Source organism: Syzygium oleosum, unplaced genomic scaffold (assembly GCF_021117445.2).
Source record: "Syzygium oleosum isolate NSW1041296 unplaced genomic scaffold, Sole_v2.1 Sole_v2.19, whole genome shotgun sequence".
NCBI lineage: Eukaryota > Viridiplantae > Streptophyta > Magnoliopsida > Myrtales > Myrtaceae > Syzygium > Syzygium oleosum.
Genome location: NW_026607503.1, coordinates 4,650,511 through 4,666,189, shown reverse-complemented (window position 1 = coordinate 4,666,189; position 15,679 = coordinate 4,650,511). Strand labels below are relative to the sequence as shown.

At 38.5% G+C, this 15,679-nt stretch overlaps 2 protein-coding genes across 2 annotated transcripts; both read right to left on the bottom strand.

Moving 5' to 3' along the window:
* Positions 1-887: 887 nt before the first annotated feature.
* On the bottom strand, positions 888-1,751 carry LOC115674075 (uncharacterized). The gene is made up of 2 exons (XM_030596403.2): positions 1,509-1,751; positions 888-1,281 (listed from the first exon to the last, which is right to left on the bottom strand). Exons 1-2 carry the CDS (start codon positions 1,651-1,653, stop codon positions 980-982), a joined length of 447 nt encoding a protein of 148 aa, XP_030452263.1. The 5' UTR covers positions 1,654-1,751; the 3' UTR covers positions 888-979.
* A 6,412-nt stretch (positions 1,752-8,163) lies between these two features.
* LOC115674103 (uncharacterized) lies at positions 8,164-9,014 on the bottom strand. The gene is made up of 2 exons (XM_030596436.2): positions 8,810-9,014; positions 8,164-8,607 (listed from the first exon to the last, which is right to left on the bottom strand). Exons 1-2 carry the CDS (start codon positions 8,913-8,915, stop codon positions 8,306-8,308), a joined length of 408 nt encoding a protein of 135 aa, XP_030452296.1. The 5' UTR covers positions 8,916-9,014; the 3' UTR covers positions 8,164-8,305.
* Positions 9,015-15,679: the final 6,665 nt, after the last annotated feature.

Here is a 15,679-nt window from a genome sequence, read left to right as displayed (position 1 = left end):
TGTTAATTTCCTTATCTTACTTTATTTTGGAAATTATGCTACAATATTAGGTGATTTGTTTCAATATTTAGGAGTTATCATTTAGACATACAAGCTTTAGTAGGTCGGATTTTCTTATTGGTCTTAAAGTTAATATTTGATAGAGTTTATTAGATATGAATAGATATTACGTCCTCTTGTACTTTAGCTTATCCTTTGCTGAATAAATTAAAAACAAAGAGTTTTTCTATATTGCGTGTCGTCATCTGTGTTGCAATTGTTTACTCGTGTGTTCGAATTCTCATCCACCCTATCATTCGTTTCTACTTCGTCAACAACCCAATTGTTTACTCGTGTTTATTTTTTCACAAGGTCGTCCCAGCTCAAAGTATTAAATGTTGTATCGGTAAATTAGATATTGATCTATGAATCCATGGCAATGATTCAAAGGTTAATCTCACAGATCTAGTCATATTAAAAGCTGGTTACATTAGGGACCACAGAAATGTCTTGAATACAAGACATGGAGGGACGGTCGACGTTGTAGCATATCTCCAACTTGCTTTTGTTTCATCGTTTTTTTAAGCTGATGCCATTGTAGCAAACATACGTGTGATCTTCTGTCATAAGTAGCATAAGCTTGTCGTGATTATGTTATTATGAGAAGGTTACGAAGATTGTTGGCTCTCTCAAGAAGGTTCATGGTGTATGCAATTATATGTATTTTGTAACTGGAAAATATATTTGAAACCTAATTGATGGTGCATTGTATTTCTTTAGGATGTAACTAGAAAAGGTAGTAACTGGTCATCAGTGCTATGTAAATCCAATAGGGTTGCTAAAATTATCTCAAGAACAACTACATGGATATCAAGTTTAGCACTAATAAAACTGTGAACACTGAGAAATTGCTAGCAATCATAGTCTTTAATTCTGTGAGCTCCAACAACTCTTTGTTGTGTCCAACTATACAGAACTACATGGAGGGAGAAAGGGAGATTCACAAGAAAGGGTCGTGAAGTTGACTCAAATGAATGAATATGGAAACCAAGCAAAGGAAGAATCCACAGGCAATGTTTGTCAGGGCGATATTTCCGCAAACTAAGAGTAGGAGTTCAAAGAACTCTGGCCTCTCTGCGTCTTTCCTCTGCTTGGATATGGAATAGCATCCGGACGTGGCGTAGTTCCACCCAAGCTCGCTTCTACAACACCTCTCCAATCTCTCCTTCGTCTTCGCTTCATCGATCCTCTTCCTTAGGACGCTCAAATTCGCATCGACTAGATTGCTGGATGATGATCTCCCTGCATTCACACCAAGACATCATCATGTAGAAACACTTCCAGGCGCGCATCTAACGTGCTGTTTTCAATGTGAGCCACGAGAAGAAAACAACTAAGCTTTACAGCGACCAAAGACTGTACAATATACGAAGAAAGATCATAATATCATGAAAAGATTTTTGAATATCCACTATAATGATATGAAGTGCAGAGAGCGTTAGATGGCCAAATCTAGGGCAAATGTTTACCTTCTTCTTCTCTGAATCTCTGAGCTCTAACTGGTGGAGCCTGCGACACACAGCGCTTGAGAGATGGTGCGACTGGGACACGAAAAGAAGGAAGACGAATAGCCATTTGCTTTTTGCACAGAAGAACACCATGTAGCATTGCCATTAACACGGTTTTATAGTTGAATAAAACTATCAAAAGCAGCCCTCTACAGCTGTCAGAGTTGTCGTCACACGGTACAGTAAATCTCCTCCATACACATGGAACACAGGTTGGCTTCACTTTTGATCGAGTCAAAATAAAGCCTGCACATGCAGACAATATAGAAGTTCTCATCTCAGGAGGGTTGAACGTTGGAAGGCCATGATCACCCAAAAGCAAAAAAAGTAATTAGTATTATTATGATTATTATCATTTTGATAATATGTGAAGCCTTGTCTCTGGCAAATAGAAGAGGTCGTACGTCAATAACGATTAATAAAATGTTTTACAAATGATGAAATGATACTAGGTGTCTTCGATAGAGTCAAATCAATTGCATAAAGTAAGCACGTCGCTTTTGGAGTTACGTATTTGGACAAAGAACAATCCTCGCAACTTAGCTGTCAACCATGATTTTCTCGTGCTTGTATTGGAATTTAGGGGAAAAAAGGATGTTCTCCTTTGACCTAGAATAAAGTATGATATCTCTAAAATCGTTACACAAAGAATTTGATCGTAGAATAGCCGCCCAACTAAAGATGTTTGTCTTGTAAGTACCAAGATTGCCATTTGTATTTCCTCGTTTCGGAATAGATAGATATGGATAGGTAGATAGATATGAATTGCCATAATTGTAGAGTCATGCGGTTGCGAAAAACCTTAGGTCAGCCTATTGATTCAATTTTCAGCTTGATAATTATGGGTTTTTTTATTTCTTTATAAAGTTAGGTGCCAAACTCCCCCACCCCCACGTTCTTTATCTTTGGCAATACCCAACCCCGACCTTTTTTTTTTTGGTCGAAACCCAACCCCGACTTTGATGCATGTAAAGTAAACTTGTGCTTGCTTTATCTTCCATGCGTTACGGCAAGACTAAGGAGTGCGGAGGCATGATCATAATTGCGACATTATATACATCTTTGTGTTATGCATGGAAAGGTTATCTCACCTTATTAATAATGTAGTAATTTCAAAATGATGGAAACATTTTTGCTTTCGAAGGAGTGGACCATGAATTTCTTATCTAATGTGTTTCGGATGATCTCCTGTTAATGGCAGAGGTTTCAAGAGATCAAATGGATGTCATCATGGAATATTTACGTGATTTTTGCAATAGATCAGGCCAGATTGTGAACAAGGCTAAAATTAAAATTTTCTGTTCAAAGAATACTTCACTGGGGTTGAAATGTAATTTCAACGAGATTTCTGGTTTTGTGTATGTGCAGAGCTAGGCAAATATCTGGAAGTGCCTTTGATTCATGGAAGAACTTCTTTAAGGCTTTTCAATCTTTATTAGCAATGATGAATAAAAGGCTTAGTGGATGGAGATTTGAAAGCTTATTAATGGCGGGTCGAATTACATTGGTCTATTCTGTAGTTATCTCTATCCCTATGTATTACATGCACTGCAATAAAGTTCCAACTCAAGTTTATCAAGAGATTGAAAAGAATTGCCATGCTTTCATATGGGGAGACACAAGGGACAAACGTCGAATTCACCTCCTTAATTGGCAGTCAATCTACAAACCTAAGAAATATCGTGGTCTTGGTTTTCGATCTCTTAAACTGACTAATCAAGGGTTTATGATGAAGCTAGTATGGGGCCTCAAGACGCAACTCAGTAATCTCTGGGCACAAATTCTGACGGCTAAATATTGTTCACAGAGAACTATTTTATGCTAAACCTGGTGACTCGATCTTATGGAAGGTGATTGTGAATGTATGGTCGGCCTAACAGGAATGAGCTTTGTAGAGTTTGGGAAATGGAAAATGTGTTAGGTTTTGGACAGAAAGATGAATTCCAGGTATGGAGTCGCTCTATAATATTGTTAGTACCCAACTATCTCCTTTTGAGATGGACATAAAAATTTGCGATTATGTACTGAATGGAAATTGTAATTTTCGGATATTTCGGGGAATCATACCAAAAGATATAGTCTTTCGCACTAGAGCTATCAAATCTCTTTTAACCTCTAATGGGGAAGATAATCTTGTGGGAGGGTACTTGAAGCAGGTCTTTCTATGTTAAGTCAATGTGTGAGGTAATGAATGGGGCAAAAATCAAGATTTTGACAGTAATGGTCCACTATTTGAAAGTGGAAGGGACCTCAACGAGATAGAACTTTCTTCTGGCTGGCCGCTTATAAGAGACTATTAACTATTGAATTGAAGACCTCTCACAACTTGGGAGGAAATCCGTATTGCTTGAGATGTGAGTCTCATGTGGAAACAACTTTACATATTTTAAGGGATTATCCAATTATCCGTAGGATATGACTTGAGTTTTCCCCACGACAATATTTTGAAGAATTATTCTAAATGAATTTGTCACAATGGTTGAATTCAAATCTCGCTGGAAAAGGGCAATCGAATTTTCATCATGATTGGAGCATAATTTTTGGAGTATGTGGATTTTTGGCAATGGAGAAACAAGTCACTTTTCCAGGACAACTTTGTTTTCCCTTCGAATATGATATAAGTAATCCAATCATACACAAAGAAAATCATTAAAGTTTCATTTGTGAATAACTCGACGATAAGTGAATCATGCACTTCTCCGATTTTGGTAAGAAGGAGTCCTCCACCTTCCGGGTGGATTAAACTGAATACTGATGGGGTCTGTAAAGGCAACCCAAGAGTTGCTAGTGCGTGGGGTTTATTTAGAAATGAAGGGGGTGACTGGTTTGGTGGTTTTGCCACATTTGTAGGAATATGTTCGTCGACACAAGCAGAACCTTGGGCTTTGTGGTTGGAACCCAACTTCGCAAAACAACTTGGTTTTCATGAGATTGTCATTGAGATTGACCCTAAAGCCATCACTAATCTTTTTAGTCCAGAGCTTAGATTGATAATGTTGCCCTACTTTGCTTAAAGATATCAAAAGACTATTGTGCTCTCACTTTAAATTTAACGTGCATCATAACTTTCGGGAAAGAAATTGCTCCGCTGACTGTCTTGCTAATCTCGGAATTAATAAGTGCTTGGATACTAGATTCTTTTTACTACCTCCTAGAGAGTTACTTCATGTTTTATTAGGTGATAAAATAGAGATGGTAGATTTATGATGTTAAATTTTTGTATTCGGTTTTAGCTATTTTTCATACCCAAAAAAAAATTGTGAGATCATGTCTTTTGCTTATATAATTGCCACAAGCACCATGTCGCGTGCTTAGCTTCCTCCACAAAAGACTTGCTAGTAAAAAATAATTAGGGGTGACTAATAAAAAGGGTTCAAACTGTTACCCCAAATTGAATCAAACCATTTTTGGTGGTTCGGTTCGATTTAAAAGTACTTTTCTTAAACTAGTTTTAACCCAGGGTTGGGACAATTGTTTGGGGCGCCATTAGTTCGAATCCATTAACTACTTGTTAAACTGCTTTGGGACTTCACAAGTTCAAGGAGTTTGTAATGTGTTTTATGCATCTCCATATAGTCAAGACTCTACGCTCATACTCTTAGATTATTTGAAAAAAAATAACTTTTTTCGCAAAACAAAACAAAAAATGATTCACAGACCGATCCAAACCGCTTTTTATGATTCGTTTAGATAAGAATTTGCTGAAATGAGGATTCTATAATTTCTGTCTATTCTATAATGAAGAATAGGTATTTATAGGCTTTACAAGATTACTGTCTATGATAACAAGATATTACAAAATCAATCGCAATCAACTAAAGATATGGATAATCAAGGGAAATAATACACAATCTTAAGAGATATTGATAATCAATTAAGATGCTAAAAAATCTCCTAATTATCTTCTAATTGTCTCTAACATCCTTTCAAACTCAAGTTGACATCGTACAATTCAACTAAACTTTGGAGAAAAGATTCAAAAACCGCCCGAGTAGACGTGCCTTTAATGAAGACATCAGTTGTCTATTCAACCAATGAAGTTGAGACAAGACAAACAATACCACGAAGCATGTGATTATCGTACGAAATAACAATTTATTTTGACGTGTTTGGTGTGCTCATGAAAAACATCATTATATTCTATTTGAATAGCACTTGTCACGCTAAATAACCGTCTCGCTATTATGACGGACTCTCATGTCTTCTAGTAATCATCGCGATGTCATATTAGTAAGAGCACGATATTATGCTTCCATACTAAATCATTTGACGACGATCAGACAGAAGCCGTTAACCGGTTTCTAGGAAAATTAATCCCTGGTATTTGTGGGAGAGATCGAAACAATGGGACTTGGCATTAGCTCAGGCGGAGTTTGTATATAACAGTACGGCTTATTCACCTAGAGGGAAGTCTCCTTTCTGTGTTGTCCATGGGAAATGTCCCCGTCATGTGCTTTACTTGCATATACATCATATGTCAATTGAGAAAAGACTAGAAACTCAAATTTGGCAACACAGTAGTCGACTCAAGAGGCTGTTAAGCAAAGACTAGACAGAGCTACCGCTAAGCATAAGCTGCACCATCATCATCGTCAGAAGAAAGTAGAGAAAATTGTCTAACTCCTAAAATTTTTGCACTTTTATCAATTCAGTCCTAAACCTTTTAATTATGCCAATTGAGTTCTAAACCTTTTAGTTTTTGCCAATTGAGTCCATCTACCCAATTTTAGCCGGAAATCACCGATGTGGATACTAGCCATCCTACATGGCGTCGCTAGTGTTAACGTGAACAATTTTTAATAATATTTTTTGAATTTTTTCCCTTTTTTTTTTCTTTCTCTTTCTGCCCTTCTTCCTCTAGGCGGTCGCTGAACTGGCCAAAGGCGAGGGCCGGCGAGGTTGACCCCACCAGCCTCTAGCGAAGCTCACCCCCACCGGCCACTAGCTAGGGCGAGCCTTGCCCAGCCCAGCCTCGCCCAGCCATGGCAAGGCCGATCTCGCTGTCACTAGGCGAGCTTCGCCAGAGGCCGGCGAGATTAACCTCACTGGCCAGAGGAAGAAGGAAAAAAAAAAAAAAGAGAAAGAAAACGAAAAGGAAAATAAATAATAAAAAAATTCAAAAAAATATTAAAATATTATATAAAAAAATTATCCATGTCAGTGCCTATGATGCCACTTGGACGGCAGGTGTCCACGTTAGTGATTTCCGATCAATATTGGCCAGATTGACTCAATTGGTACAATTAAAAGGTTTTGGACTGAATTGGTAAATGTGCAATAGGTTTATGACTTTTTGTTGAAGGAGACGACGTGATGGTTGTCTTGCAGAAAGAATGGTTTTCGGTTGGTTAGTATGGCAAGCTGCCACCGAAGAAGTACACGACGTAAAACATCAAGAAGCGTATGAACGATAATGTCTACGTCATTGATCTTCCAGGTTCTATGAGTATCTCTTTAGTTGATGATGTCTATCAGTATTATTTTAGATGATGAGCCATTATACTCGGGATCCTCCAAATAACTTGACGACTAGTTTTCCACGTTACTTTCCATCTAGAAAAGATTGCACGGCCCATGATATCAATTCGAAAAGCATGTAGAACTATGCTGGGGCCAAATTCGGTTGCCCATTTGTAGTGGTTTCGGACCTCAAAATCCATCTTGAGGTGTTTTTCGGGGCACTTTTCTATTTTTATGTAATTTTTCTGCATTATTTTAGACTTTTGTTTATTTTACAATTCTTTACTGCTTAAGGTTATTTTCGGTTTTTCTAGTGTCATCAAGGGTTAGCAAAGTATTTATTTGATCCTTTTCTATATATCAGATAACTTTCGTCATAGTTTACAGCATACGGAAAAAGAGATTTCTCTCTAGAGTTAGGCATGTGAGCGTGTGCGCTCGAGTGCATCTTTGCGGATCGTTGAATCCGTATTTATCTATTGCTTGCCGCGTTGCTTATATTTCAAAAGATTGTATTTATTGTTTATTTCCGCATCTTACTTTATTTTAGAAACTTTTTATTTTTGGATATTAGGTGATTTGTTTCCATTTATAGTATTTATCATCTAGAAGGGAAAATTATCTAATCAGTTCTGAACATATTGTATGGATGCCAAATTAATACTAAAATTTTGCGATATTTTCAATTTAATCTTAAACCTTTACACAAAATTCTAATATAGTTCTCCCAGTTAATTTCGCCAAAAATCACTAACAGCACCCTCATCTGGCCCAAATCTGGCGAGGGGGTTGAGCCCTTCCTTTGGCCGGCGAGGGCGGCGATGCCCTCACCCATTGCTGGCAAGGGTTGCTGGCCCTCGCCTGTGGCCGGCAAGGGTCGGCCAACCCTCAGTCCAAAACAAAAAAGAAGAAGAAACCAAAAAATTATAAAAATTAAAAAATTATCAAACTATTATTTAAAATGTCGATGTTAACGCTGGTCGTGACACATAGTACGATCGACATCCATGTTAGTGATTTTCAGTCAAAATTAGTCAGATAGACTCAATTGGCAAAATGTGAAAATGTTTAGAAATAAATTTGCACAATTGAAAGGTTTAGGACTGAATTAGCACATTATGACTTTTTTCGTAAGTGTCTCACTAAAGAATATATGTTTGGATTTTAAGTACATATAATTTAAATCAAATAGGGTTGTTACAGATATACTAAGAACGCTACATGGATATCAAGTTTAGCACCAAAGAAACTGAACACTGAGAAATTGCTAGAAGAGAGAGATAGAGAGACAGAGAGATCTACAAGAAATGGTCATGAAGTTGACTCAGATGTATGAATACGGAAGCTAAGCAAAGGAAGAATGCACAAGCAATGTTTGTTAGGCCGATATTTCCGCAAACTAAGAGTACGAGTTCAAAGAACTCCGACCTCTCTGCGTCATTTCTCCGCCTATATATGGAATAGCATCTGGACTTGGCGTAGTTCCACCCAATCTTGCTTCTGCAACACCTCTCCAGTCTCTCCTTAGTCTTCGCTTCATCGATCCTCTTTCTCAAGACGCTCAACTTCGCATCGACTAGATTGCTGGATGATGATCTTCCTGGATCCATACCAAGACATCATCATGTACAAGCACTTGCAGTTGCGCACTTAACGTTCTTTTTTAATGTGTTTCGGCAAGCAAAGACTATATGATAGATTGTATATTTCAACAAAATAAGATGATAAATATCGTGAAAAGTTATTTGAATTTCGACTATATTGATGTGTAGTAGAGCAAAGACTCTAGCGCGAACGTTTACCTTCTTCTTCTTTGAATCTGTGAGCTCTAATCGGTGAAGGCTGCGACACACTCCGCTTGAGAGATGGTGCGACTGAGGCACGAAAAGAAGGAAGACGAACAGCCATCTGCTTTTGCACAGAAGAATAGTGTTTAGTATTCTTGTTTCGAAATGAATAGATAGATATGGATTGCCATAATTGTAGAGCTATGCACTGCGAAAACCTTATTTCAAATTCATAATTATATATTTTTTATTTTTCTTTAAAGTTAGGTGCGAGTTTGTCCCAACTCCCCATCCCCACGTTCTTTAATTTTTGCAATACCAAACCCTCACTTTCTTGCATGTGAACATGCATGCTTTATCTTCCATGCTTATATGATTGTCGCAAGCCACATGCTGCGTTCTTGGCTTCTTCAAGGAAGACTTGCTAGAAATTAGGCCTGTCAAATGGATGGGTCGGATCATAAATTGTCCTATCCAAATTGACCCATTAATCCGTTTATGACTTATTTATTTGTAATGTAAGTTTCTCAACTCATACCCGACCCATACGGTTAAAACGCTTTCATATTTAATCAATCTAAGAAAACTTATTTCTTATGATTTTAAAAAAAAATTATATTGCTAAAATACTTCCATGCAATACAAATTTAGTTGACAACTTTTATACCTTTTTTTTAAAATAAATGACACTCCATTTGTTTTGCGAAAAATGTTTTCCAGTAATTACTTTTCTGGAAAATGAAAATATTTTCTGATACTAGGCTGAAACTTGAAAATATTTTCCACCGTTTGATATGAAAAGTCTGATTTGATTTTTCTCAGTGAACTCCTTTTAATAATTTTTTCTTTTTCTTTTTTCATTTCTTTATTTTTATTTTTATTTTTATTTTTTTAAAATTGAATTTATAAGTATTTTTGTTTTTTGGCCAAGGTTAGAAGGACCTGACATCAACGCGAGACTACGATGGTCAGAGATCCTTTTAACTTCACTTTGCTAAAGTTGTCTAGACAGAAATCAATCCTCACATTCCATGTGTATGTTTCTGTGATTGCCATAGTTCCCGGTAAAGTAAGTTTTCTATTCCTGCACTTTGCAATTTACTTATTTTCGTATGTCCTAGTTAGTCCATGATTAGTCTATGTTAGTTATGGATTTATTACCATGGTCATTTTGGAAGAAAGAATCACTAAAATTTTTTTAGAATATTTACTTCCAATTTATGCCTTTATTTTTATAAGCACGTTATAAATTATTGTTTTCCATGCGATTTCTCGTCGTTTAAAAAAAATTGCATCTCTTATTTTTGCAAGAAGGGGAAAAGTACTTGACTAAACGGAGTATGAAAATACAGTACTAGACTAAATCATGGACTGACACCTAATGAGGTCTTATACTCATTCATTGCTACTTCTTCACTAGGTAGTTACGAACTATACCCATTCGCCAAGCAAAAATGGCTAAGGAAAGCGCGCTCGACCTTCTCACTAACACGGAAAATGAAATGAAGCTAGTCCTTAATGCAATCCAAAATCTCACAAAGCAGGTGGAGTCCATCCAAGGAAAACTCACTCCCGCACCTATATCAATTGAGGTGGAGCTACTGCATTCTTCCACTGGCAATGACCAAGCCACGGCCAGTAACGGCAAGATGCCCATGCTAAAAGAGGATCCGCTGCCGCTTGCGATCAAGAAGGCTAAGCCCGTGAGCGCGCCAACGACGGAACATGACAAACGCCTCGTGAAAGTTGAGTAGATGTTAAAGCAGTTACAGGGCCCGTAGAATTCTCTCCCACTTGATCTGTCTGTGTACAAAAGGATCAAGGTGCCAGAAAAGTTCAAAATACCAAAATTCGAGAAATATAATTGCATCTCTTGCCCTAAGTCCCACTTACGCATGTACCATGTGAGAATAACCCAGTGTGTTGATAATGAGCCCATCATGATCCAGTCTTTGCAAGCAACCTTGATAGGGCCAGCGTTGACATGGTATATGTCAAAGACTATAAATGCCCTTGAATCTTGGGATGAAGTTGCTAATGAATTCACCAAGCAATACCAATTCAACCTCGACATCACCTTCTCTCGTGACGATCTTGAATGCACTAAAAAAAGAAGAATGAATCATTCAAGGAGTATGCCACTAGGTGGAGGAATTTAGCCACTCAGACTACCCCAGAGCTTCCTAGTCTCTTCCCTATGAATACAAACACCGATTGACTGGTGCCACTGCTGAGTCACTTAATCAACTCATTCCGATAGACAAACGCATCGAGATGGGATTACGCAACGGGTGGTTCACTGACTCTACCTCCACAAGCAAGAGACTCGGCGCGAAAAAGGAGAATGACCTTCTGCCAAACGTGGATTTCACATACACCTAGAACACTCGTCCTCCCCCCGACAATTCATATGAGTGGTGGACAGCAGCCGGCTTCAGGCTGCCAGTTGCCCCAAAGGCGAAGTAACAAAAGGTAGTTCACTCCACTCCTCGAGTCCCCATCTCAGATGCTGGCAATTCTCTGAAAAAAGGGCTTACTCTCTACCGAGCGGAAACATCATAATCCTGAAAACTTCTCCAACTACGATCCGTCAAAGAAGTGTGACTATCATATAGGTGAGGTGGGGCATTTGACTGATGAGTGCTACATTCTTAAGCGCCGAATCCAGAGTTTGTTGGATAATAAAGCTTTCTCATTTCAAACCGACGGAGGGAATGGGTGCAAGTCCGCTTAAGTAGAACTCCTTCTACCCCTTTTTTGCATGGGCCCTTGAAAAGGGGCCGTTCTTGTATCTTGTGTTTTTCTTAGCGTCATTTCTGTTGGAAGAAATGTCTTCTAGAAACTCCCCATCTTCTGAGATTGTAAATTCACTTGTTGTAAAAAGTTAATAATGACAGTGTTTTAAGGGAATGAGGAGGTATCCCAAATCGGCCCGTTGATGATATCCAGCCATGTAAAGGAAAGTATTATGAGGCCCGAGCTTCCTCATGCTTCCTCGTTTCTAAACTTTTGAAAATGAAATGAACGTTTTATCGATTTTCAAAAGAACCGAAGAAAGAATGGTGGTAGAAGGACGTGCATGCTCATAGCCCTGTTTGTTTTTCTAACTCACTCACTTCGTGTCTCAGAACATACTCTATTTTGATTTGTTATTACAAAGGGGCATTTGGAAATGACACATTAAGTCCCAAGGATGGTGACAAACTAAAGAGCACATCAGACCCTAATAGTGATAACGGACCGACTAATCCAATAGCGGCAATCCAGGGGAAGATCATCCAACCTTCAAGATGAAATGGAGCACTTAATTGGAAGAGTAGACTAGGGGGCATGGAATCTCAGAATCCTCCAGTCCATCAAAAATGGTGTGTTTCGTTTCTAAAGTTTATCTACTTTAGCGTATAAATAACATATCATTTCCCTTTATATAGGACGAATTTAAGTAAAGGTCCAGCATAAGCAGCTGGAAAGGACTTTGCATATGACAAGATAGCGTCAATCCTAATCCTAGCAGTCATGGAAGTCTCGACGGTAGTCATCAGAAAAGATTACGACGCTCATATCAGTTGAAAACATTTAAAGTCAAGATTAGTTTTGCTGCGAAGATCTCCATGCAAGCAAATTGCATATGCTTTGCGCGGTCAGGAATCAGATGATTCTTGAGAAGTTCCTCAACGTACTAGAACCGCATTGACACAACATGCGTCGAGAATAGGACTCTCTAGTTGGGAGCACCCTTAGCTACAAAGGCTTTTATTTGAGCTTTAAGACCAACTAGAGAGGAGTTTCAAAAGAAAAGACTCTGCTAGCTTTGAAGGCAAAATGGATTAAGGGTAATTTGGTATCGTCCTCAATTTACCCTCGATCTTTTCATTGCTAACATAAGCTCATGCTATTCTCAACAGGAATTGTCAACATTCGAGAAAAGCTCAAGGAGTCAATAGCTTAAACTCAAATGAAGGGAGACATGAAGGGTAATGTTGTATTGTCCCTCAAAGAGCCGTTCATTAACATGGTCTATCTTATTACCTTGCAGGTTTGCCTCGCCACTGCAGCACAGGTAAGTATCTCTATTCCCTTTAAACTCTTTTCATAAGAGTACGAAGAATCAAAGAAAGAGGAAGCAATTTAAAACGAATATATGCTTAATCCTCCCCTCAAATGCATCGCATGTCTTTTGGAAAAGAATTTTGCACAATAATTTTACCTGTTTAATTCTTCAATTCCATGTGAAAATTTATCAAGATGACAATTCGACAAATGGTGTCAAACTACTCGAGTATGCTAAATGAGATGTGTCGGGATGACGAAAGGCAATCCTTAGTCCATACACATCCCCATGTACTGATCCCCGGCGAGATGAGTGAAAAGATTCCATGTTTGCAAGGTAAAGAGATTTCTCGCATAAGGTACGGTAGCCAAAGTGACGAGAGGCAGTTCATTTCTCTATCCTATATACTACCGGTGATCCTTTGCTTAACCATTTTGAGAATATATACTTGGAGGTTCCTTTCAAATTACCTCTGTCAAGAACCACCTCACATGAGGCAACACGAGGTAAGTCGACAACACGAGGTAAGAAAAATGGATAGAAGTTTTCTTGCTTTCACTTGCGTCAATCTTCAAGTGTTATTATTATAGGTGAACTCTCACAATGATTTAAGTGCCACAGGATGATGAATAGCAGTTCTTCTTCTATCCCACACACTTATATCCCTTGCTAACCCAATTAAGCTTATAGTTTCGTTTCGTACAAACCTAGTTGGTGATCATCTCCCAAACCAAGGCCAGGCAAAAGTCATCCCCAATTCAAGCGGCATAATCTAGAGCACTGACTAAAGACAAAGACCTAAGGAGTCAAATAACACTACATCGATTAAACTTACCTAGGTCAATCAATGAGTCAAGTAAAATAAAAATAAATGCTAAAATAAAAATTGTTGAAAATCAAGGGGCGTGAAAAAGTAATATGCCTAGTAAAAGCAAGGCCAATGCTCATAAAATGAAAAATGCTGAAAATTAGGGACATAAAAAAAGCAATTTGCCTGATAAAATCAAGGCCAATACCCATAAACAAAAAAAAAACAATCAAAAAATGAATTTCGATTATGAGGAAATTTATATCCCCCAGTAGATTTGTAATTGTTGGATAAAGTTCAAAAAAACCAAAGCTTGGAATTACCCAAGAGAGTTTGTAAAGAAGATCCCGACGGTGAAGAGAAAGACTGGTGACTATGCCAAAATGATCACCAACTCTCGCCCATTATACACATATTTTTTAGTCTAACTATCATTTCGTTTCTGAACCTATGAACCAAGCCTGCTTTACGTCCCTCATGAAGTCTTTTCTGACTATGGCACCTGAATTAACGTAGAGTTTCAAATCTTTATAAACATCGCTTGAGGAAGTGCGAGCAAGACAACTTCTATATCATTTTGCAGAATTCTTGACTTGTAAACCCGAAGATGATTGCGGAGTATTTTCTTTCATGGCCTTGACTCGGACAGTCTCCTTTGTTAAGCCATTGACCAAGCCTACATTATGATCCTGATAATGACCTATCTGATTAGTAGGATTGTACCGCTTGCGAGAAAACTCAGACCCTTATTAATGTGACGACGGTCAGATTGAGTGTTTTTAATGTTCCCGCATTAATGGTCGAGACAAACAACATTTTTCAATGAGAGCGAGTGGAAAGTTCTTTCTAACTGAAGGTCCCTCGTTCAGCATCTTGAGAAATCTACCTTGCGAGAGAAAATTATCTCAATTGATAATTACCTTCGGTAGATATTTGGTGATGCAAATATGGCAAAATCATCATGCATGAGCTTTCAAAATGCACAATTTAGAATAGCTTAGTTTGTCTATATCGTTGATGAATGCATATATATTTGCTCTAATCGTCTCTAACAGGTAAAATATCCTCAAAGACTCAAAGAGTGCTTGACCTTTGAAGTGTCTTCAAAGATGTCCTAAAAACTCTCAAATATTCTTCCCCTTCAACGGACACGGCGTGCCCTGGTAGCCTGGAGTCCTCCCCTCAAGGACATGACTTCCGCAGCCTAGAGTCCCCCCAACGGGATTGACACGACTATTTCTATAGCCGATGTCCCCTTATTGACCTGACATCCTTTAGTGACTCAGAGTCCCTTCTTATTCTCCAGCAGGGTATCCCAGAAGAAGTTCAGATATCAAATTGGCGCTTTTGTTCCCCAAATGGAATTGACACAACATGCATTTTTGTCTCGAAGCCTTTCTTACTCTCCAGTGGTACACCACGAAAATTGGGGCATTGGAAGAGCCATTTTTACCATCCCCAGCGATGTATACCGAGAAAGGTCGATTATTCAACAAATGATTCATCAAATCTCGGGCGAGGACCCACAGGTGCTCATTATTTGAGTCTTTCCAAGACTTACTGGCAAGGACCCACCAAGCAAACCATCAAATCCCTATGCGAGGACCCCCAGACCCGCTAGTGAAGATCCACCGGGCAAATCATCAAATCCTTGGGTGATGACCCCTATATGCTCATTATTTGAGTCTCTTCAAAACTTGCTGGCAAGGACCTACCAGGCAAACCATTAAACCTTCGAGTAAGAAACCCCATAAACATGTCCAGCAGAAGACATGCCCTCAAGGATAAGAGATACAAGCCAGGTATTCCCTTTGAATAATTTCATCGCCCAGTGGTGCGCCCGAAGAAAGTTTTGGGGCCTAAGCAGGCACTTTAATCGCCATGTGGTGCATCCGAAGAAAAATTTCGGATACTAAACAGACACTTTCATTGTCCTGTGGTGCGTCCGAAGAAAAGCTTCAGATACTAAATATGCACTTTAATCGCCTTGTGGTACGTCTGAAGAAAAGTTTCGGATACTAAACAG